Source organism: Falco peregrinus, chromosome 3 (genome assembly GCF_023634155.1).
Source record: "Falco peregrinus isolate bFalPer1 chromosome 3, bFalPer1.pri, whole genome shotgun sequence".
NCBI classification, from domain to species: domain Eukaryota; kingdom Metazoa; phylum Chordata; class Aves; order Falconiformes; family Falconidae; genus Falco; species Falco peregrinus.
Genome location: NC_073723.1, coordinates 23,851,770 through 23,875,322, shown reverse-complemented (window position 1 = coordinate 23,875,322; position 23,553 = coordinate 23,851,770). Strand labels below are relative to the sequence as shown.

At 33.9% G+C, this 23,553-nt stretch overlaps 1 protein-coding gene across 3 annotated transcripts in view; it reads right to left on the bottom strand.

Annotated features, from left to right (window-relative positions):
* The window catches only part of CSMD3 (CUB and Sushi multiple domains 3), a 725,287-nt gene that overhangs the window by 160,597 nt on the left and 541,137 nt on the right, over positions 1-23,553 (bottom strand). For all 3 annotated transcript variants that reach the window (XM_055800728.1, XM_055800729.1, XM_027777765.2), the window contains one exon: positions 12,222-12,338. In XM_055800728.1, the coding sequence (XP_055656703.1) occupies positions 12,222-12,338 (117 nt within the window). The remainder of the gene's footprint in view (positions 1-12,221; positions 12,339-23,553) is intronic.

The following is a 23,553-nucleotide window of genomic DNA, read 5'->3' as shown; positions in this document are numbered from 1 at the left end:
TATGGTGGCCAGTCACAAGTGATGTTCCCTAGGACTCAGTACTGGGGCCAGTTCTGTTCAGTATCTTCATCAATGATCTGGATTAGGGGATCAAATGCACCTTCAGCAAGTCTGCAGATGACACCAAGTTCAGGGAGGGGGGGTGTGTTGATCTGCTTGAGGGTAGGAAAGCTCGGCAGAGGGATCTGGACATGCTGGACTGATGGGCCAAGGCCAATTGCATGAGGTTCAACAAGGAGTTGCAGGTCCTGCACTTGGATCACAACAACCCCACGCAGCACTGCAGGCTTGGGGAAGAGTGGCTGGAAAGCTGCCTGGCAGAGAAGGACCTCGGGGTATTAGTCGGGCTGAATATGAGCCAGCAGTGCACCCAGGAGGCCAACAGCATCCTGGTTTATATCTGAAATAGTGTGGCCAGCAGGACTAGGGAAGTGATTTTTTTTCCCTGTACTCAGCACTGGTGAGGGCACAACTCAAATACTGTTTAGTTTTGGACCCGCACTATGAGAAAGACATTGAGGTGCTGGAGTGCATCCAAAGAAGACCAACAAAGCTGGTGATGAGTCTAGAGAAAAGGTCTTATGAGGAGCAGTTGAGGGAACTGGGGTTGATAGTCTGGAGAAAAGCAAAAAGCAGAATGGTCCAATATTGCATTTAATACGTACACTGTTGGAGTGGAATTTGGGATGTGATAGTCAGAAAAAAAGAACCACACCACTGAATGACATATAATCCCAAATATATTTAAAAAACAGGGTGGATAATGTAGTAGTTAGAAGTAGATAGCAATAATCTAGTACAGGGGTCCTCAAACATTTTAAACAGGGAGCCGGCACGTGGATGAAGTGGCAGGCAGTCATCTACGGATGCTTGGTTTCCCCCCGCAACCCCCAGCGGGGTGTGTGTGTGTGTGTGTGTGTGGTGTCTGTAAATACCGGGGGCTGGATTGAGAACCTTGGGGGGGCATATCGGGCCTGCGGGCTGTAGTTTGAGGTCCCCTGATCTAGTACTTCTTTTCTATGACAAATATATATAACTCCATACTCACACTGGCCAAATACCAGCTCCTCCAGTCAGGCTGTGACTGGTACCGTCCATGCATGGAAAGAGAATACTTGCACCAAATGCCTGAGAAGCCCAAATCTTGCATCCTGACTTCTATACATACCATTTCTACCTGAGGGTAACTCTTTCACAAGGTTCTTCTGTAAGGTTTTTTTAGTTCTTTTCTGCACATGCTGGAATAATTTTATCTTTTAGAGCTAAACAGATGTGCTACAGGTGTCTTTTATCTGAGCAGTCAGTGTTCAGTAGGTGTCACCCCATGAATAATACAAATTTTTTCTTTTTCCTGTAAATGCATGCAACACTCACATAGTCAGTTAAGAGCTGGGCAAGTCTCATCAGCTGAGTTCTGCTTTCGGGTAGGCTTTACCCTTTGACAACATCATGGATATGTACATGTGTCCATACATAAGCATATCCGCTACTTTTCCTGTTCTTCCCATCACTTCTGCTATTTATCCCTTGGGTCCTCTTCCACTCTCCTGCCTAATTTTCATAGCCCAGGTGGAACCTATCAGAAACAATAGGACTATCATCCTTCACTGTCTTTGTACACCTGCCTCCAAAACAGAAATTTGACATCTTCTCTAAGAAGTAGCTAAAAGCAACTTTCTCTCACCAAATAGGCATATTTTCATGGTATTTCAATGACTTCTCAAAATATATTTCAAATTCTAAACTCTATTAAAAAAGAGATTTTTTTTTTTTGTCACAACATTATGTGCAAGAGCCTGGCTTCCAATGTTGTTTGTTTGTTTGTTTGTTTTTTAACTTGGAGGATTAAATCACATTTCCCTGAAATTTACTGATGTTAACAGAGTACATGCAATTCAGCTCTATCCCAAGTATAACTAGAATATTTCTTTTAAAATTACTATAAATAAATAATCAGATACAAACAGAAAGCAGCCAAAAAATCCCAATCTTTCTTAGTAAATAGAGTGTTCAGAGATTCTGTTTTAAGAGTGTGAAATAATCACCAATTTCTGCTGTCAGGACTGCAACTGGAAGAAACACAAAGCAAAGTTTAGTGAGGAATGCAAACCCTTTTTTATTTGTTTTCTAAACAAAGGTAATTACAGGGAAATTGCTGAGAGAAACCCTGAATATTTGAAGATTGTATCTGTGTACATGGTGGTGAACACAAACATCTGAGTCAATACAGATAAGCTTACTTGAGAAAGGAATGATTTATATCTAAAGAAATATAATGAATAGGAAAGGTGAGAAGTAAGGATTATAACTGCACTAGCAGGGCCTAATGCTGAAAAGCTTTATAAGGAGAAGACTTCTGTAAAAGGATTTTCGCAGTTCCTTGATCCTAGCCTGTTCCTAACGAACTCCTTCCCTGAAATATAGCAGAATACTTCAAGATGAAGACTTGACAATGGTCACAATGATCCCTCATGGATTCCCTGGCCAGGCTTCTGTGTCTCTTACTACTAACCACTGAAATTTCTCTATCAGCTAGTAGGCATTTGGAGATTCCTCAGTTGTTCTGTTAGGATGACTTTCCTATTGACTTTTGCAGCTACAAAGGTTGGAAAAATTGGGGAAGGGGTGGAGGGGACATAAAGGAAGGCATGGTCCAATTGCCTTTATCTACCGATTACTGAAAATAGATTTAACTTCAAAATTTTTCAGGTGATTCAGCTAATGATATTTATGAGCAGCTAAGTAATGACGATTATTCATTCTTTTTATGAAGCCAGGAGTAGTTATTTCCAGAATTTAATATCTGAGTTGTAAGTCCAAATCTACCAATACCCTAGTAAACACCATTTGCTTAGATGAAGTGGGGCTGGTATGATACAATTTTTTTAACTGGATAAGTAGGTGAATAGAGTTTTAAACATTCTTTGGCCGGAGGGAAATTCAAATCTCATTCATTTCTATTATCTGAGAAGTGTATCCTATCAGATAAACTATGTTTTGTTCTAAACAGAAGCACCTTTAGCCTTTCCAGTTATCTGGGATTTTATGGAGTAATATTTTCAAAATTAATGTTTCTAGAAGAATCACAAGCTGTAAGAGCTCTTTTATCCATCATGAAAAATCGATGTAACCACTTTACTCTTCTTTTTTTTTTTTTTTTTTTTTTTTTTAATCTTTAATTCCTAGGAATGAAGAGCGGAACTATAACTTTCCACAACCTAATTAATCCTTGAAGACTCAGATTCTCCAGAGAGAGCTTACCTGCTCTCTTCTTGGCTTCATATGCAAGCAGGTGAATTCTGAGGTAGACTGTGGCCTTGTTCCAACAGGAGGAATGAAGAAGGCTCCCAGCTACTGCAGATGTTTGTTGGCAGGAGAGCAGGATGCTCCTGAATCTCAGAAGTCTGCTGCTCAGAAGAAAGTAATTTTGCACCACCTAATCAACCCCATGCTGGCCAGGCTTGGAGAGTGAGAAAGCATTTTTTTCACTCATACAAGATCAAGAATAAAAATGACACCTTCATTATTAATATAACTTGATGTTGAAAGGATCTAACCAATGGTGATGCAAGCTTTTGGTATTGTGCTGCTAAAGTACTTTAATCCTTATCACTAAGAAGAGAACTGAACAAAAAAGCAGAATTGTTTAGAAAATCTGCCACCACCCAGTCTCCTCCTCAGAATAGTAATATGTATTGGAAAGCATGTAAGTGACAAATGTAATGTAGTCTGTCCTCTGTCATTTGGAATCAGGAACTCAGACTAATTTCAGCTATTTTAATAACAGCTTTTTCTCTGAACAAGGTTTGATAATTAAATATTTGGAGCAGCTGCAGTCACACTGCTCAGAAAAAAAGAAGAAATATTTTTTGAAACCTTTCATCAATTCATTGGCATTACAGTGAAATTATTTTGCTTATTGTGAAGTCATGAATTTCTTCGAAGACCACAGATGTGGTCTTATCATCATTCCACTTTTTAATAGCCTAATAACAAAGACAGCTAAACTGTTGCCATATCTTTATAGTCAAACTCAATAGCTTAAGCTGTTTAGTGGTCTGTATTAAATTGGCCATTATTATATTCAAACCCACCATTAATATTTGAGCCAAAACTAATCATTTTTATTGAAAAAAAATCTAAAAGTAGCATTGAAAATGTGACTTCAAATCATATTAAGCAACTAAAATAGTAAATCTCTTCAAATGTTATTTCAAAAATATATTGAATAGTTTGATCTCCTTTAAAAGTCACCCTATGGTGACTTTTTTTTTTTGGCATCTGCTCACTTGGCAGGCATGTTAAGCACTGAACCAATGAATGAAACACTCCCCAGCTGTGAGTTTGTGTATATAGAACCTGCCAGTCCTTCCTATCATAAACCTAGGAGATTCATAGATAAGTGGAAAGTGATGTGAAATTACCTTCTGGTACTTCTTTAAAAAAAAGTCAGCACTTGAAAGACAGAAACTTTGCCTTTAATTAGAAAAGCAAACCAGAAGTTAATAGCTGTACAACTAATGCTCATCTCTCTTTCCCCAAAACGTCACACTGCAGTGTCCAACTATTTCATGGAGAGCAGGCAGCACAGTAATTAATGTGTACTTAACAGTATGATAAAAAATACTTGCACTATCTACTAGGTATCATCAATATATAATATATTGCTACTAGCCTATTCATATCTGAAATAAGAGGTTAGTATTATTGCTCTTTGTTTGAAATATAATGAAAAATGAAAATATTTGGCACAATCTTGTTAAACCTTGCAATATATTCTTCAAAGAAAGAAATTTTTCCATCAATGGCAAAATAATTTCCTAGTTTGCATATGTAACAAATCCTTGCATTGCAATTCATTTTATACCAAACTCTGAAAATACTTAAAATTTAAGTAGCACTTTAAAGTGCATTCATTATATATTCTGGAGGAGAAAATACTGAATAGTGGCTAAGAAAATCAAAAAAACCCAACAAGGCAAATAAAAAACACAACAAAAAGTATTTCCACCATATAACTAATCCTGCCTTTAATTTTTGTTTTCCAGATGACAACATAAAGCCATTATGGATTAATTGTGTAGACAAACTATAGGCCATGGCTTCCTGTTCCTGTAGAATAACTAACATAATGCAGTTCAACACCTGAAATTCTTCTTGAGTATGTGATCTAACAACATTTAACCAAGCAGGAATGTTATAATCTAATATATGCTTAATAGTAAGACACAGATTTATTTTTTTTTTGCCTCTGGTGTTGAATTTAGAAGATTTGAATATTAAGAATCACTAAGTAAAGCTTAAATTTGAATCATCAAAGCTCAAGCCCCTAAATGGCTGCTGACTAAAATGCATCTGAAATTGCCTGCCTTAGCATATACTCACAAGATGAAATCATGAAGCTATGTGTAAGCAATGTAACTACTGGATGGCTACAGATTACACCAGCAGTAATGTTCTCTAATTCATTTAACTGACAGTATTGCAGAACAAATATGACAAAATGAGGCTGTACTGTTTCTTTTATATTAAAAAGAATTTATCTCCTTCAAAAACTGAAGATAGATGTTTTAGATGGAATGAATCATGGCATGGGAATATATATCTCTCTTTGTTGATTAGAGCAAGCATGTGAATGGCTTAGACTAGATATATAACTTCCATAATTAGGTACCTAATTAAATAAGATGAAACATATTCCACCAAAGAGTTAAATTACATGGATACACACCTATTTGCTTTGCATGCAAACCTAAAACATATATGCACATAAATCCATGATGTTTGAGGGAAGCTCTTCAAAACAAGATACATTCACAGATTTAGAGCATCCTCACTTGGATTATATAGATTAAAGCACAAATCGTGTCATGGCATCTGACTCCAAAGATCCAGATCTTACACTTATGAAGATTTTTTTCCCCATTAGGCTTTTAATGTCCATTTATTATGCAGAAGATAGACTTTTAAGTTTTCTTATGTTTGTGGCTCACCACATATACATTCTTTTCCTGCTAAAATGCACATAAATGAGCCAGATTCTATGCATTTTTATTGTATTTGTTATATAGCTATATAATCGTCTTTGAGGAAGAAATGAACCATGCCTTAAAAATATACTGTACATTTCAAACAATCAGGGTTTTTTTTAATATTTAAACAAAATAATAGTGGAAAATAAATTAATATTCAGTCATTTAATGCACATTAAATGAACACTGAGAATATTCAATTTCCATTGTGGTGGGAGGGTGTATTATTTGTTTCTAGCACAATGCACACAACCTACATACTCTTCTGGCTCTAGGCAAAATGACTCCATTCTTATCTCCCTTCAGTGTTCTTCATTAACTCTCAAAATTAGCTTGACAAGAGTCAAATGAAAAGATATATCTGCCACAGTTAAGTCCATTCAGAGAATTTTCAAATCAAAACAATATTCTAGCAATGAGCTAAATTAACGTAAAGCAGCATTCACACCAATGTTGCAAATGTTTCCTTTCAATACTGATAATAGAGCATAAAAAATAAATAATAATAAAAAAATGTATACTTAAGAATACTTTGCCTATTGTATGTCTGACTGCATATTACCTTAATCAGGCTTATCATCTCTGGGACGAAAACCGCTTCTGTGTCTGCTTGATACCCTTTGCACAATGACATCTCTGTTCTGGCCAGTTTCTAAATTTTATCACAGCTAACACTGCTTTTAATGTACTTTTGAATGAAGCTAAGTTATCTGACTGGAGAAGACAGCAGAAAAGGACTTCCATACACTTTTTAATGCTGAGCTCTTGAAGCTTAGTTTTAAGAATTTGGTGAACATCGTTCTAATGTTTTTGGATGCTAGTACAAGATTCTTTGAAAAAATTCCATTAACAGAACAGTGTTAACAAGAGAACTGACAACAGGGCAACAGAATTGAAACAATGCCAAGAAAAAAGGAAAAAGGCCATGAACTTTCTATCATATTTTTTTTACTCATACAGCAAATACTTCTTCCTATTTTTAGTAATAAATATTTGTATGTACATCCTCCATATTGCATGATGTTCACGCTATACTTCAGAAAACTGAGAAAATAAATCAGAAAACTGAAGTACCATACTCTTAATCTAACTAGTTGTCATGCTCAACTAAATTTCAATACATTTCTGGATAAAGTGATTCATCATTTTGAAATATTTTTAGTTTTTATACGAAGTATCCTGTGAGATAGTAATCTTTTCTGTCTATACCAATTCTTGTAAGCACATATGGAAAATATAGAAGATTTTGTCTTAAAAAATATAGTTTTATGATTGCCTGGGGGAGAAAAAAAATTAAAATGTACAATGAAATAACGGTCACTTTTCTTGGAAGTCATGGTTTTGAAGCCATTCTCTTTTTGGGAAGGAAAGGTGGGGTGATTTGCTTTTTACAAAATACATGGTACAAGCTGGATCATTGTCCTTTTCTGCTGAAATTAGTGTCTCCAGCCTTTATACAATTGTGCGTACAAGCATTTGGAGCATCTTTGTGGTTTCACAAAGACTTTGCTGACAAGTAATCATTCCTTGGACAATGCAGTCCCACTGACTTTGAAGTGGCTGCTTGTATGGAAAGAGGGAATAAAACAGAGTAAGATTCCTGACTATGGTAGCATTCTGATATTTCATATCATCCTCTATCATCTTTACCTCCCATTCAGCCAAGTACTGCTTAATTCAAAGTTGCTTAGTTCATGGTTAAAACTGTTGAAGCTAGCTATTGACTAGACATTTCCATCCATTTTAATTTAAGATGAAGAGTAAAATCCTTCACATTTAAAAAATGTCAGTCCACATGTCTGCCACATTCCTTAAATGAAAGTAAGATGTACACAGCAGTGACAAATGATTCAAATTATTAAAAGCAAATGTCTTACTTTAACAGACCTCAGTATTATGATAAATACCATTTAGTTCTTATTCCTTATTGATGTGAGGTTGTCATTTAGGACATTCTCCTACTTACGATCTGTCCTTGCCTAACTTTTTTTCTTTCCAAATGTATACTCAGTTTGAAATCAAATCAAACAGTACTGAAATAATTCCAGTGTGACACAGCTTTTAAGCTGTCTAACAGTTTTAGATTCAGTGAGCTGTCTAACAGAAAACACATGTTGACAACATTGTTTGCTCAATGTGTGTCTTTACTGGCAAAGTAAAAGTTGCTTGTGTATGTTCCAGTATTTGCAAAAAAGTTACTCTTTCAAGGATTTTAATAAAAATAAAATAAATAAATAAAATAAAATAATAATAACAATAATAATAATAAGTAGTAGTAGTAGTAATAATTCTAATAAAAGTCCCAAACCCTGCTGTTTGGCCCTATTTGTTTCTTGTCTCTGTTGCTTATTTACCGTAATTCAGGGCTATCTCATAACACAGAAATTCAAGTAAAGACACAAGGAAAAGGTAAAAATGATATAACTGTACGATAGAAGGGTGTCTGTGAATACAAGGCAGTTATTGAAGAGAACTGAGAAGAATAGTGGATAACTTCCCTGTTTATAGTAGGCAAATTGGATCTACCTTCGTTGCAAAAATTCTATGAAATCTATTGCAAAATATATGCTTAACAGTAAAATGTTTGTCGTTTTCTTAATATTATATCTTGTAAATGTAAAGCAAATGTACAGTCTCCATGGAAACTAGACATTTCCCAATTATATGCATGTTTTTAGCTTCTTTGTAAAGAAAAAAAAAAAAAGCTCTGATTTAAATTTCATATTTTTTGATGGCCACTGAGAATCTATAATTAATTTTCTGATAGCATAGCTCGTAAACCACACATATACTTTACTATGTATGCTTAATGTATCTTTTTGCTTTAACAGAAAGAAAAGCCATTTGCTGAGGCAAGTTGATACAAAATTTATTTCAGTGCTAAAAATATGAATTTAAATAGAAGTATAGATGACACTTATGCAGAGCAGAGCACACAAAGTAATTCATGTGCATCAGGAAAACAAAATAAAATTTTAAACATCTGCATTTTAATTGTAAGCAGTGCTGGATTTCAGTGTTGAACAATTAACAATCATTACACCATTTTAAAATATCAGTGGGAGAGTGTCAAAGAAGATGAGTCTTCCATGTTTACAAAAGATTTTGCCTGTGGCATACTGTGTGCTTTTGTGAATCATTTATCTTGTAGCTTAAAGCTGTCATGGTATGAAATATTGCAACTGTGATTCTGCATGACAGAATAATGAAACTGAAAAAAAGTCCACACTACAATGACTTTTCAACAGACTTTTGGGCTTCAGAACCTGAAAAACTGCATGTGAAATAGCATTTATTTTCACTCCATCAAAAACTAATCCAGGCCAATGAGTTCCCTTCTAAACACTGAACGTGCTATCCCATTGTTTGTGTATTTTTCTATACTGACCTTGTTTTAGCTTTTTTTTAAACTGTGCTCTATTATAAGATCTCATGTACTGCATTGGATGCCAAAATAGGTCCTGAAGTGGTTCCATTCAGCAAATATTTATAATGTATTTCACACTGAAAGTTGTAGCCATATGGAGGATTATGGAAGAGGAATTTTTTTTCTATTTTCTGTAGGAAAATTACTTTAAATTATCTTATGTCAGCAGCTTTGCTGGAGTACTCCTTTGTTCTCTAAAAACTTGTTTTGATTCCTTGTTGTTGTGAATAATCTGAGAAATCTACCTGTCATGATGAGCATTAGCAAGTGAATTCAAGAAAAATCTGGTGTCTTTATCCCCAAAGGCCAGCACTTTTTGAGGACCATCTTATCAGTGAGTGATCCCTACATAATTCTATCAAGCACTGCAAGTGAAGACTCTTTCCTTAATGTCTTCTATCCAGATGCAAAATAGTGTTACAGGTAATAATTTCCTAAAACTTATCTTAAAGAGCTTAGCATTAAAAACTTAGGGTTATTCATCTCTGCACCGTACTTGAACATAGTGTGATGAGATAGAAATGTAAGCTATCAGGTAAAACACATCCATTACACAAATGTTTAAGATTTTAGACTGAGACAAATCATTATTTTGAGTGTAGAAAACTTAGGTAAAATCAATTGTCATAATCACTTTGATTTTCTTAATGTTTGTTACAGTAATAATTTTAGTTACAATAGATTAGAGAAAGAGCACAGCTCAGAAAAATAACCATAATAATAACTTCAAAAAATACACAACTGTGTAATTCAAACAAAGATTCCTATTTTAAAATTTGAGCTTTTCGTCCAATGAATTCTGCTCCCTATTACTGTAGGAATATCATCGAAAAAAGGCAGGTAAAATGGAAATACTTGTTTTGAGCTATTCTATATGTCATCCTTGTTTTTGAATGGCTACTGCCAGGTATTATTTTACCTCTCTCTTTCAACACACAAGTCTTCATGTTTTCTGTATTCATAGAAGTGGATTAAATACTTCCATAATACATTCTACAGATACCTGGCATAATTGTCAAAATATGCTGTTTAAACACAAGAAAAAGAGTAAAGGTCTATCCTGAGGTATAACAGCCAAAGAGCTTGAGGGATATGACAGATACTCTACCGTAATCACAACCCCAATACATCACTGAATCCTTGTATGGCAGGGTTATTATATCTAAACCATGTTTATTCTTCTTCATATGAGGTTTGGTTTGTGGTTTGTTTGGGGTTTTTTTTGTATAGGCACTGTGAAAGGGTCAAACAGAATTCCTTAATATTGTTCTTAACGTGATTAATGCATAAAGAAAACTAGTATCTGTCAAATCATTCCAAGTAACTATGCAAAACAGTGGGATTTTTCTCCATTTCCAAGTCTTGTTTTGGGGATTCTGTCTTTCTTTCCAGAAATCACAAAATTACATTTCCATCCAGACTGTCAAATACATGAAGTATAGCACATTAACATTTTAAATCCCTTACTGTGTAAATCCCAACTTTACATGTTGCTATCTGTGTCATAAACTAAGAAGTATCAGATTTGATGGAAATGGGAGTACATAATCTTTCCAGTTTACCTAAAACAAATAAGCTAGGACAAAAGCATATGCTGGTAACTGCTAGAATTAAATCAAGAATTAGGCAAATGCATTTAATTTTTTTTAATGTTCTAAAGCAGGGATTTCCATGGCTTAGGAGACAATACCTGTAAAAACCTATTTATTTTATAGTAGCCTATGCACCTCTATGTTATACATAAGAACAAATTAATTGGCTATTAAGGGAGTTCAGTCATCATAAGCGTGGCAGATGGATACACAGCAGTTCAAGCATCGTGTTTAATTTGGATAAAATGTTTGCAGAATCAACACGAAGGGAGGTTAATAAATACCCATACCCATTCCCAGGCACCTGTTATTTGACAAACTGAGATGTGAGCAGTGGGTCAGAGTAAAGTTCTACTTATCTGAACATAAATCTGCAGCAAGGGTATTTAAAGAATAAATTATATTTAGTATGTGGCATACTGCTTACTAAGGAGTCAAAGCGAACCACAAACTGTCAGCTGTCATCATAGGCATTGTTTAAAAATAAAGTGAGATAAAGTAATTCATAAACCCAGAGAGATAGAACAGTGCTGTAAAGATCCTGTCTTTGTGTGGGACAGAAGACATCTTTAAAAGATTCATCTAGTCATCAGAAAAAATGTTAAGATAGGAATACAGTTTTGATGGAGGATCTGGGAATCTACAAAAACCAGACAGGTGCATGCTGCTCTAATTTCATTCCCCAGAACAACTATGCCTTTGCCTCATGATGCACAGAAGCCAAGGATTATGAGAGCAGTGTTACCAGAAGCAATGTTTTTACCAAAAGCAAACATTGCTTTCCTTGCTTACATGGACTAGCTGGAGCTATGTTACACTTTCTGGAGCCTTGGCATGTGATCTTGGCTGAAGAGAAACCTTGCCTGGTATCACTAATATATTTGGCTAGCATCACAGCAATGTTTTAAGTTACATGTTGGCTGTCACAGTGAGACAAAAATAAATGAACATCAGTAATCTCAAAAGATAATGGTAAATATAAGCACTTTGATAAAATAGAGCACTATCAAAATGATAAAAAGCATAAACAGGACTGTCAGTTTAAAGCACCTTTTCACATTAATATGTTTACTATGAAAGCAATCATGCAAATCACCCAGAATTGTTGAAAGTATCAAAACAAACAACAACAACAACAAAAAAACCATGAATGAAACCAGACCTACTTACCAAATTCCTTAGGAACGGTGATAGAGTAAACACAGTTGTGACCAACACTGTAATTCTTGGGGTAGTTTGGTGATAATACAGTGCCTTCAGAGCCTGTTGACCGGCTCCCGCAGGGTGCTAGAAAGTGAAGGTTTTGAATAATATAATATTAGAAAAAAATCAATTTAAAGTGATTTGTTGTTTGTTGGTATATGCTATTACAGTAAATTTTATTTACACTTCTACACTGGATTAAATTTGTATATCCTGTGAAGCACTGAGTATGCACAACTTTCTCGCATATCAAAAGAGAATTGATGGTACACTGCAGTTTTCAGGATCAATTATTGTTTTTCTTTACCATTTATCAACCTCCTTAATAAAATAATGATGTGCTTTATACACAGTATGTTATTATTCACAGCATATAAAGCTATTATTCATTTTTATGATGCTTTATACTCTGATAAAAGCATAGATTATGCAGCCCTTCCACACACTAGTAAATTCTTACTCATGCCAATAGACTCATAATTCAAAATAATATATAGAACTACTGAAATAAGAAAGTCAGGATTCCTTGGCTGAACATGAAGTACCACTTATTTATATCTCAATTATTTATAACATTCTACATCTAAAGTTATGAGCAAACACTTCTCTTTATCACACAAACATCATATTTATTCTACCATTAATAGCTATAATACTTGACAAAATGGCAGATAAATAACAATGCTATTTGCAACAACAATGTATTTTTCTAAGGTTAACAATAGAAGTTAACATTTGGCATTACTCAAAACTGTCAAGAAAGAAACACTGCTTTTTCTTCTTTTCTTTGTCAGATGTTCAGGTGCATTTATTTATATGAAACAGTCATGAGTGGTTACTCTTTTCCTGTGTATATTACCTGCTTCTCATATACACTTTGTAACTTAGTAGTTTAATCTATTGTGAAGATTATGGCATCTGTTCAGAATATTTATTCTAACTACTTTGGACTATAAAACAGTTCTTAATGATTTTAATGTTACCATATCTACTTAATTTTTTTTCCTGTTAAGACATTAAGTGACTTTCTAAAATGAGTACAAGTCAATGTTTCATTTGCTAAACAAAAAAAAAAATAAATATCTGGGTTTTGTGGTATGCTCTCAAAACAGCTAGATTAAGTAAAATGGTTTTCTTAATATTTCAGATTTTATCTCATTACTTGTCATACTAAATACAAGCTATTTATTAGCATAGCTAAAAATAATGTGTTTTGAGACTACTTTTAGCTAATTCACACAAAATGTGTATGGTAGAGTATACCATGAAAAGGACACATATTTTAATGCTAGCAATTTAGAACCCCATCGCTTTGAGCATAGATTTCTGTAATCTGAATTAACACGGGTTCCTCTCAGTATGGTGTAGGTGCAAAGTCTGACAGACTGCGTACCTGAAACAGAGCAGATGGAACCTATTGCTCCATTCTGCATATACAATTTGTAAATGATTTCATGTGCTAGCACAAAAGTCATGGTATTTGAAATAATAGGTCAACAGAAGGATCTTGACTTTTGCTTGTGCATGTATGTATGTATGTATGTGGTAGATGTGGCACATACATTAAGAGATTAGCAATTCAGGACCCAGAAGAGGATGTAGTCTTGTTAATGTTCAGTACAGCTTTACTGATAAGCACCCATCCTGGGATACAGAGTAAGCACTAAGACTACCATACACACACAGGATATTGTTCTCTATGGCTGAAAGAATAGTCTCATTGTCTTCCCTCAATCCACTGTCATGTGAAATATCAGAAATTCATGCTTCCTTGTAAGAACGTATTTAGAGAATAGAAATATTGGTACTTTTTGCCAAAAGGTAATGGTCTTGGCTGAGCCTCATATCCAGGGATTTACGTCGCTTATTTGAAAAACATAAACTAGAAACTCTTCACTAGCTGAATGTGGTAAATATTTTTTATGAAAACTTATCTGCATACCGGCTTGTGAGTACTCAAATTTTTTTATTCCAGATTTTGGATGAAACAGGAGAGAATACGGAAGAATACATGCAACAGAAGCACCAAAGCTAGAGAAATAAGATTGCCAAAATGCTTATTTCTTCTCCCTAACCCCATTTCCTTCTTTACTGTTTGTGAGTTGAATAAATTAGTTACTGCAACAAAGACCAATAATACTGTCCCAATCCAGCACTCATATCATTATAATACTTCCCTAATTAGCATATATACAATAATGTGTAAATTCAGGGTAAAATTATAATTCCACTGAAGTCAATGCCAATGACAACAAAAGGAACAGAATTTCACCTTTAATTTTTAATAAAACTTGAAGTAATAGCATACAATATCAATACTTAATTTTAAGCCCATAGCTATATATTTAGTACTTGACATATAGTGGACCATTATTTATAAAGTCCAGATTCTTTACAACACTGTTCTTTTTTAATCCAACAAGTTATGTAAAGCAAGTTATTTGTGATTTTCTGAAACTACTAGTATGCTTAAAATAGAACGATAGCTTCTTTTAAATAAATGTACATTTTCCCATAAATTAAACTTCTCAGGCATAATTTCTCAAACAATTGAAAATCAAATTTACTGCAAAATTTACAAGTTTTTATTCACTCCAGTGTAATGTCTTACATTACAAATTACTGATATTAGTAATTGTGTATTTAAAATCATCAGTGACTTTTGAGTTATATCTCTACTAAATATGTAACACTGTTGATGTTGTGTTGATGTTGTAATGCTGTATAATGTTGGCAACAAACTGTATTTTCAAAGTCATGTCACCATGGCATTTTTTTAAAGCTAGGAAAACAGAAAAACTAAGTTTGAGTCATACACAGGAATTCAAGAGTTAGTACACTTTCAAAATGTTCTTGATTATTTAAGGTAGAATTATTCTATAACTATATATACATCTAGGCAAAATATTTCAAAATATTTGAAAGGAAGTTTTATCACAGCTTGTATGAAAAAAAATTACACAAAATAATGTCATTGACAAATGCACATAGATTTCTAAAAGTGATTAAATCCAGAAATGTTTGCAAATTAAAAAAATAATTTAAAATGCCATACAGCATATTGAAAAATCTGAGTTCTTAGTATTAAAGTTTGATTAAAACAACTTCAATGTCTCTATAAGATGAAGATAATGCCATTTAATTTTTATAACTGATATTAATTGAAATGTTTATAGGACAATTGTCTGAAACATCTAAATGTTTTTCCCACACACTGAATCTCATGAAAGCAACATACATCTGCACTTGTTATGTAGTGGCCATGTACCTGGTCTCATAAAAAGACAAAAGACACAGTACAAGGCTGGAAGCAGGATTTCCACAGCAGGGCTGCCTTAGGTGCAAAGTCTCAGCAGAGTTGCCTGCAGCCTATGTTACAACATGCTCAGTACAGATTTGATTTAGAGATGAACTATTTGTCACTCTGACATATGTAAAATTTAATTTGCAGCAACAACAAAATATTTGCATTGAGTATTTCATAGTAATTTCTTTCACTCGGTGTCCTCATTCTGGATTTTTCACACTGCCTTTTCTGAGTTTACCTTCTCCCTTATGGTCTCTCCCATAATTTTCCAACTGCTGCTATAAAGACTTTTTATCCTTGCAAGAATTCACATTCCTGGGTCTCAAAAGCAAACAGTTTAAAAAGTTGAATCAAGATGTGAGTACACAGGTGACCTCTGCAATCTGAGAAAACGTTTAACTTAGTAAATCATTAGGTGGCAAGCCATTTAGTTTTTATAGCAGCAAAACTGTCCTCTCCAAGACCTTTCTGAATGTATCATCAGAGAGGAAGAGGTTTAGTTGATATTTTAGTAAACCGATAGAATTCACTTACTATATTTCCTTCCTTACCTTTTGGGAAATATTTACTTTAAAATGTCAAATGTTTCAGAAAGATAAGATTCTACCCTGACCATCACTAAACATTACTGTTCAGAAATTAAAGATGGATCTAAGGACATGAAACCATAGCTACAATGAATTTAAAATATTAATTTGATACAAAAATAAAACATATTATTGCCTCTGGAAAATATCTAGCGTTGCATTGTTTGGTTGGATATAATAATTCTACCATGACAATGCTACCCATTGACTTTCACTTATGTTTACTTCAGCTATGTAGAGCTCCTTGCCTCTGCAATGGTTTTACAGTGCAGTGATTTATTTCATTTCCTAATAACATCAAAATTTAAAATCTAAAGGCTGTGAAAATCAGAAAGTCTATTCATTATGCTATGCATTTGAAGGTCTACCTACAGTTAAAATTCTAACAGACCCGTAACACCTACAAATGTAAACTGTGTTATTTAACATAAAAAAGCAACAAATGCTGAACACCATTTCCCTAGGAATAAAAAAATCCTGCAGAACAATACAAATCAACAAACCAACTAACAACAAAAATTTCAAAAGGCAAATGATATTTTCTAATGTAATTCTCCAATAGTATTCCGTTATTTTTTTAATAATGTTTGCTTAGACTCTAAAATACTGTATGACTTTCTGCATTTGTTTCTGTTTTAGTTTATTCTCTGACATATAAAAATACTGCTCAGTATGCTGTCCTTGTCCTGCTTTTCAGGATCAGCAATGGAACACTAATAGCAGAGAAAGGGACTTGATTGTGATAAGAATGTGATAAGAATCAGTGTGTTGATGCATTGCTCGCTGCTTCCTTGAAACATTATTAAGCATTAATGGCAAAAAGTCCCTTTTCTGTGTGTGCTGAATTTACTGTAATGGTATCTTGTCTTGAAAAATAGCACTCCTGCAGCCCTTGACAACAACAAAGTATGACCCACTCTGTATCTTAAATTGGTAAGCTTTTTTATCTGGAAGATTACCCATCTTGATCATTAGTATTCATGCACCTTTTTTAAAGAACTAAATTCTACCTCTTCATTGCAATGCATAATAGAGAACACAATATAAAATGCATTACCATCAGCAGTGACACCTTTTCTCAAATTCCAGCATACACTAGTTGTAAAAGAAACAGAAGATCACTGCAGAGAGGCAAAAATCACATAACAGAACCACAGATCCCTGTAATCTACACCTAACTGCTGCTATAAAGTAAAATTTTCTATAGCTCCAGCAAAACATTACAGGGTTAAAAACCTCTGCCACATGCTTATTGTTCATATTTGCCATCATGCCTTTGCATTCTAACAAAAAGAAAGAACCCACAAAAAAAAAAAAAAAAAAAAATTGAGCAAAAAAGATGGGAAGAATGTACTATATAACTATGAGAATCAATCTCAAATCTCCCATCTTTTGAAGAAATGAATATTTTTGCTAACATATCTTTTTTTCTACAGCTTGAAACTTTTAATTCCTATTACTTTCAGATTACCTAATTTCTAGCTCCTACAGCTAGGATCTAATATAATATAATTGTAATTGCAGATTTAAGTGCCATATTGCACCATCCATTTTTAAGCAGCATTCCTCAATGGAATCAATGGGAATGCACATAAATGTGATTATGTTACAAATACAATAAAAAACTAAGTGCATAGACTCTGCAAAAAAAGGAAAATTATGCCTTGAAGAACTGCTGATGGGATACTGACTTTTTATCTAATGGGTCAATGTTCCAAAATCCAGACTAGGATAACTAATACTTAGTTGGTTTAAATGAGTGAGATAAGAAAAATAATTAATTGGTGACATGATGTATGTTTTTAGAGTTTGATATATTGTCGTGGTTTAACCCCAGCTGACAACGAAGCACAACACAAGCTCGCTCACCCCGCCACCAGCAGGACAGGGGGAAGAGAATTGGAAGGGGAAAACTGAGAAAACCTGTGGGCTGAGATAAGAACAGTATAGTAGTAGTAACAGTAGTAGTAACAACAACAACAACAGTAATAATAATATAAATGATCATGACAATAATAATATTAACAACAACAATAATAATAACAACAAAGAGAGATAAATAAACCCCAGGAAAGACAAGAGGTGCAAATGAAAATAACTGTTCACCACAAACTGATGCCCAGACAGTCCCTGAGCAGTAGCCCCAGGCCAACCTTCCCCCTAGTTTACTGCTGAGCATGACATCATGTCCCTAGTCACTTGGGGTCAGCTGTCCTGGCTGTGTCTCCTCCCAACTTCTTGTGCACCCCCAGCCTACTCGCTAGTGGGGTGATGTAAGAAGCTGAAAAGGCCTTTACTGTAAGCACTGCTCAGCAGCAATGAAAACATCTCTGAGTTGTCAACACTATTTTCAGCCCAAAACCAAAACAGCCTTATACTAGCTACTATGAAGAAAACTGACTCTATCCCAGACAAAACCAGCACATATATTAAATCATTGATTGCTGGTTCTCCTAGTCTGATATAACACTATGTCATTTTGTTTATCATTTTTAACCCAAATTACACAATTTTCAGTTGTAATGGTTTCTTGTAGTGTTTAAGTCAAGACCAATATACTGATAATGAGAAAATGCATATAGTGACTGATATATCACCACCAAGAAATAAAATAATGATAAAAAATAATGCAAAGGAAATCTTAACAGAGAAAAAAGGTAGAAGAATTTCTTCTGAACTTTCAAATTACAGTAAATATTACTGTGGGTATCAGTCTGCAAATGTGAAAGTGATGAAGCACATAACATTGTTTTGACAATACAATGAATGTGGAAAAGACAATCTGATATAGAAATATGTATTTTAGTTGCTGTTTCGGAACACAGACATATGTTAGAAATAAAAAGACACCAACAAATACAGAGAAAGCGAGTGCACCATCATACAACTGGAAAACAGTACCAATGAAAAAAGTATCATAAAGAATATGGAAACCTTCCATATTATCATGTCTTCAGTCTTTACAACACAGTTTAATTACGGTAAATAAAACTGATTTAAAAAATGACAGAGAAGCTCAGACTAATACATGTTAATAAAGTGGTTAGTTAAAGCAGAGGCCACCAGAAGCTAGCAAAATTCCCTCAGGAATTCAGAAAGTTATCAAAGCAGGGCCTTAATCATTAACTGAAACTGAAGAAATGATAATGTTATTGGAAAAAAAATCCAAACCAATCTATTGCAGAAAAACTTAATGGATCAAATACTGATTGTGAGTTTCAATAGGAGATTGCTGTAGACAAAGACACCACTAAGCTAGACTTTCATGTATTGGACAGAAAGTATCATTTCTGATCCATTCAAGAGTGGTTAAGTCTCAATAAAAACATCACATTGAGTTTTTGCCCTTTTTAAAAAAAAAAGGGGGGGGGTGGAAGGAAAAAAAGTTTCTATTATCTAACAGGAAATTTTGAAATAATTGGTTTTGTTTAGCCTCCAAAAGAGAAGAATGAGACCATGGGCAAGCTGCTCACTTTTTGAAGATGTGGCAGATTGAAATAAAGATTAGAGAAATTATTTTTTCTTTTAATCCATAAATGATAGGACAAGAAATAGTTGCCAACAACTTTGTTAAAATCAATTAAGTTTAGATGTTCTGATAACTGCTTCTGGGAAGTTATTGAATCTTTTGATGATTCCTGGAAGAACAAGACATATAAATATCTGCTAAATATATCCGAGCAGACGAGAGACAGTACTTCACCTTTTTATAACTGGTTATATATCTATTTCTAGTAATTGACTGTAGCATGAGAAAGGAGTACATTCCAATTTTTTGGTGCTTCTCTGAACTGTTATAGTGTGATGGGCTGTTTTATTTTTTCTAGAAGAGGAAAGGTAGTATTTCATGTTGAAAGGTAAAATGCATAAAGAAAAAAGGGTTATGAACAAAGAAGTACAAAACAGGAACATCACCAACAGGCACTTCTTCCAAAAATTAAAAACCTATCATGAACTTGAATTATAAAAAAATTTGTAAGCTTTCTGAAAGATGTATAATCACGAAAACATGCCTTATATAGATAAAATCAAGGAACTCAAAATCTCTCTGAATTAGCAGAGAAAGATTATTTGATACATTTTAAGGAAGATACTTCAAGAGGACAGTACCTATTTCTTTTCAATAAAAACAAGCAAAAGAAAATTTAGCAGAAGCTAAAGCTAACTTTCAGCTTCTGCTTTTGTTAATGTATACGTGAAGTATATATAAATATATAAAATGTAATTAATCACACAAACAAATATGCTATGCAAATTTATTTAACAGTTCATCAACTTTTACCTCTAAAACAACAAAATGAAAAACAGATCCAAATAACTTTTTATCTTCAGTTTCCATTCTTTGAAATCTTTAAACCTAAACTAAATATCTTTCTGAAGGTATAAGATGCAGATTTTATACAGCCCAATATGAAATATGGTTTTACATTTAGGGGAAAAAATTCAAAGGAGATATCTATATATATACATATATATATATGGTGTGTGTGCACATATATATTTGTGTGTATATGTATATATAGTATAAAAAAATAGAAAGGAGAATTTTAGCCTAGCTTTAAAAATGTTTGCTCTCAATTTAATGACTAATTATTATTAAATTTCAATTCTATTCCTGTTTTCCTTAAGAACTGTGGTGTACACAATTTTTAAGTTTTACATTATTTTCTTCAGTACTGAAATCATGTGTTGCTTAAAATTAGTTTACTGAATTTTCTCATTTTAGCCAAGTGTATGGAAAGTCTGAAGTGAATTTTCTGATATGAAATGAGATGTGGAAGAAGCTTGAAATCCTACATTTTTTTTGCTGTAGAATGTGATCACAGCTGATGGCTCCTTCATAATATTGGCTGTTATTCAAATAGTGAAAAGATCATCTATTTGCAAAATTATTGCTTCCTTATTTCTTTTTCCTATATTTCTCTGAACAAATGCAATTATCTGGAAATGAGGCATATTTCTCTTTCTGTCCCAGTTAAGTTAATCTATGTTCATTTTAGATGGGCAATATACTGCAGAAGTGTAAAAGCAAAGTCCTGTGCTCCCATTTAAATTGTCAAAATATTAGAGAGGAAAATAAAGAAAGATGAGATTCCCACTTTTTATAACCCAAAATCCTATTCCATATAGTATTTCAATTTCTGTTGTCAGGGCAGAGCTACAGATCAGGAATTATTCGTTACCAAAGCCTTTGGCCTGTAGATGTCAAACTACCTAGTAGTTAAGCATAGTCAGATACTAAATCAATATGTTTAATGTATTAAGATTTTATTGATAGAACTAAAAAAATAACCTGCTTGAAATTAGGTGTCATGTTAAATCCCTGATTAACAGATGCACTATAAAATTTTGAATCTAAAGTAGCTCAACTGCAGACAATTATTAATCTTAATTCTTTGTTTTTCTACTAATACTGCAACAAAGAGCTTGCTTTCAGAAAAATAATTCAAGAGGTAGCAGTGGTATTAATTAATTTCAAGTGTGCTATATAGTCCTCTAGACTCTTAAGTGATATGTACTGCACTATTTTTTTCTTAACTTTTGAAGGAAGTTTGTGGGGCTCATGAAGGCCTCACTGAGAGATCACATTGGCTTTCTGCAATAGGCAAAGGCTTTTTTTAACGATGCTTGCCTTTGTAACAAGGGACAAGATCTGAGGTCTGTCTGGCTTAGTGTTTCCAGGCAAGCTGGAAGATGGTGAGGTGCCTCCACTCCAGGTTTCTCACTGCACCAGATAGCTCTGGCTTCATTTGATAATTGAACTAGAACTCCCTGAGATACTTTTCCAGAAGTCTGGCTCACTTCAGAAACACGCTCTGAATAAGGTTGTGGTTCCCTCATTTAAGCAATGTTTTATTTTCTTTTTGCGAATAATATGTAGCTAAAGTAGCAGGCTCTGAAAACGGAGCCATCCGATAAGAGAAAATGTCTAACATATTTTGTGCTAGAATGAAACTGCACTGAAACAACCTCTGCTTATAACAAATGGAGGTGGAACAGATCTTTGCAATCAGCCTGTGCCTCAGAACTGGTTCATTCCTTAGAAGGAGCACAGCAGAGTTACAGCTTCCACCACTGAAAAAGAGTAACTCAATAAAAAGTTAGAAATGCTTTTCAAGTCAACCATCTGTAGCAAAGCTTTGACATGATATTTAAGGAACTTCTGGAGGAAAACAAACAATTACTTTAAAACAATTTATCCACCAACATAGCAAAATAATAAAAAATAGCAGAAGAGACAACTGGCAGTAATAGAGCCTTCTGGGGGAGACCGTTTTAGAGTCTTCCAAGTCTATTTAGATAGCAAGAGGAAAAAAGCATTACATGACAGATATGTAGAAGTAAAAATAAGTCAGAGATTAACAAAGCTTACCACATTTTTAGCTACAATAGCAGAACTGAGACACTGACTCATAAGAAAATATGAATGAAAGATGTTGAAAGATTTACAGATCTTTTCACATGAAATAATCACCCCTTCCAATCAGAAACTTTTTTTTTACTTTTTTTGGAAGCAGTATTTTTTTGTCAGTTGTAATATTTCACTTGTATTATTTGTTTATTCACTTGGGCACTTTTTATATCTAAATTATATTTCATTATTTATTTGGTTTAAGAAAGAGTAATTCCTATTATTTGATGAAGAGTGTGATGACTGCTTCTAAGTCACTTGACAGACAATGCAGTTGAAGTCTTACTGAGAGCATTTTTTGTTTCATAACCTTAGTGGACAAGGAAATATTTAAAACATCTTTTCATTAGGCAGGAGAAGAAACCTACTAAATGTGAGGATGAAATGATGAATTTTCTTAGAACTCACCAGATCTATCAGTTCATTTAGAACTGCACAGAGCCAAGAATCTACTTATTACTACAGCTGGTAAGTGATATAATCTCCTGAATCTTGTATTAATAGTAAGACTCTCACTGTTTTAGGGGTGGGTTGGCTGTAATGAGTGTATTGCTTATTCAAAAACCATTGATGTTTATACTGCCCATCTGCATGTCTCTAGAACATCCCTTTACCCAACTGAGTTTTCTAGCACTAGCAGTGAATCACAGCTGCTACAAAGAATAAACTTTTTCTTGAATTATCTGAGAATAATATTATAAAACTAGAACAAAACCCTATAATACATTAGGTTTCCAAGTGACTGATGATCACTTGGTTTCCAAGTGATTTCCAATATTTTGAGAGTGTACATGTATCAGCAGTTTGATAGGAAACTACAGTAATAGTTGATGAATTAATTTTACATTTGAGATCTGACAACTAAGATAAATTAACTAAAGTCACTGTAGCTTGCTCAATCTCAGCTTTCTTCACCATCATTGCTGTTATGTTTGTAACACAGACTTTTAAGTTAATCTTAAGAAGATAGAAGTCCCCACTTTCCAAATTCCC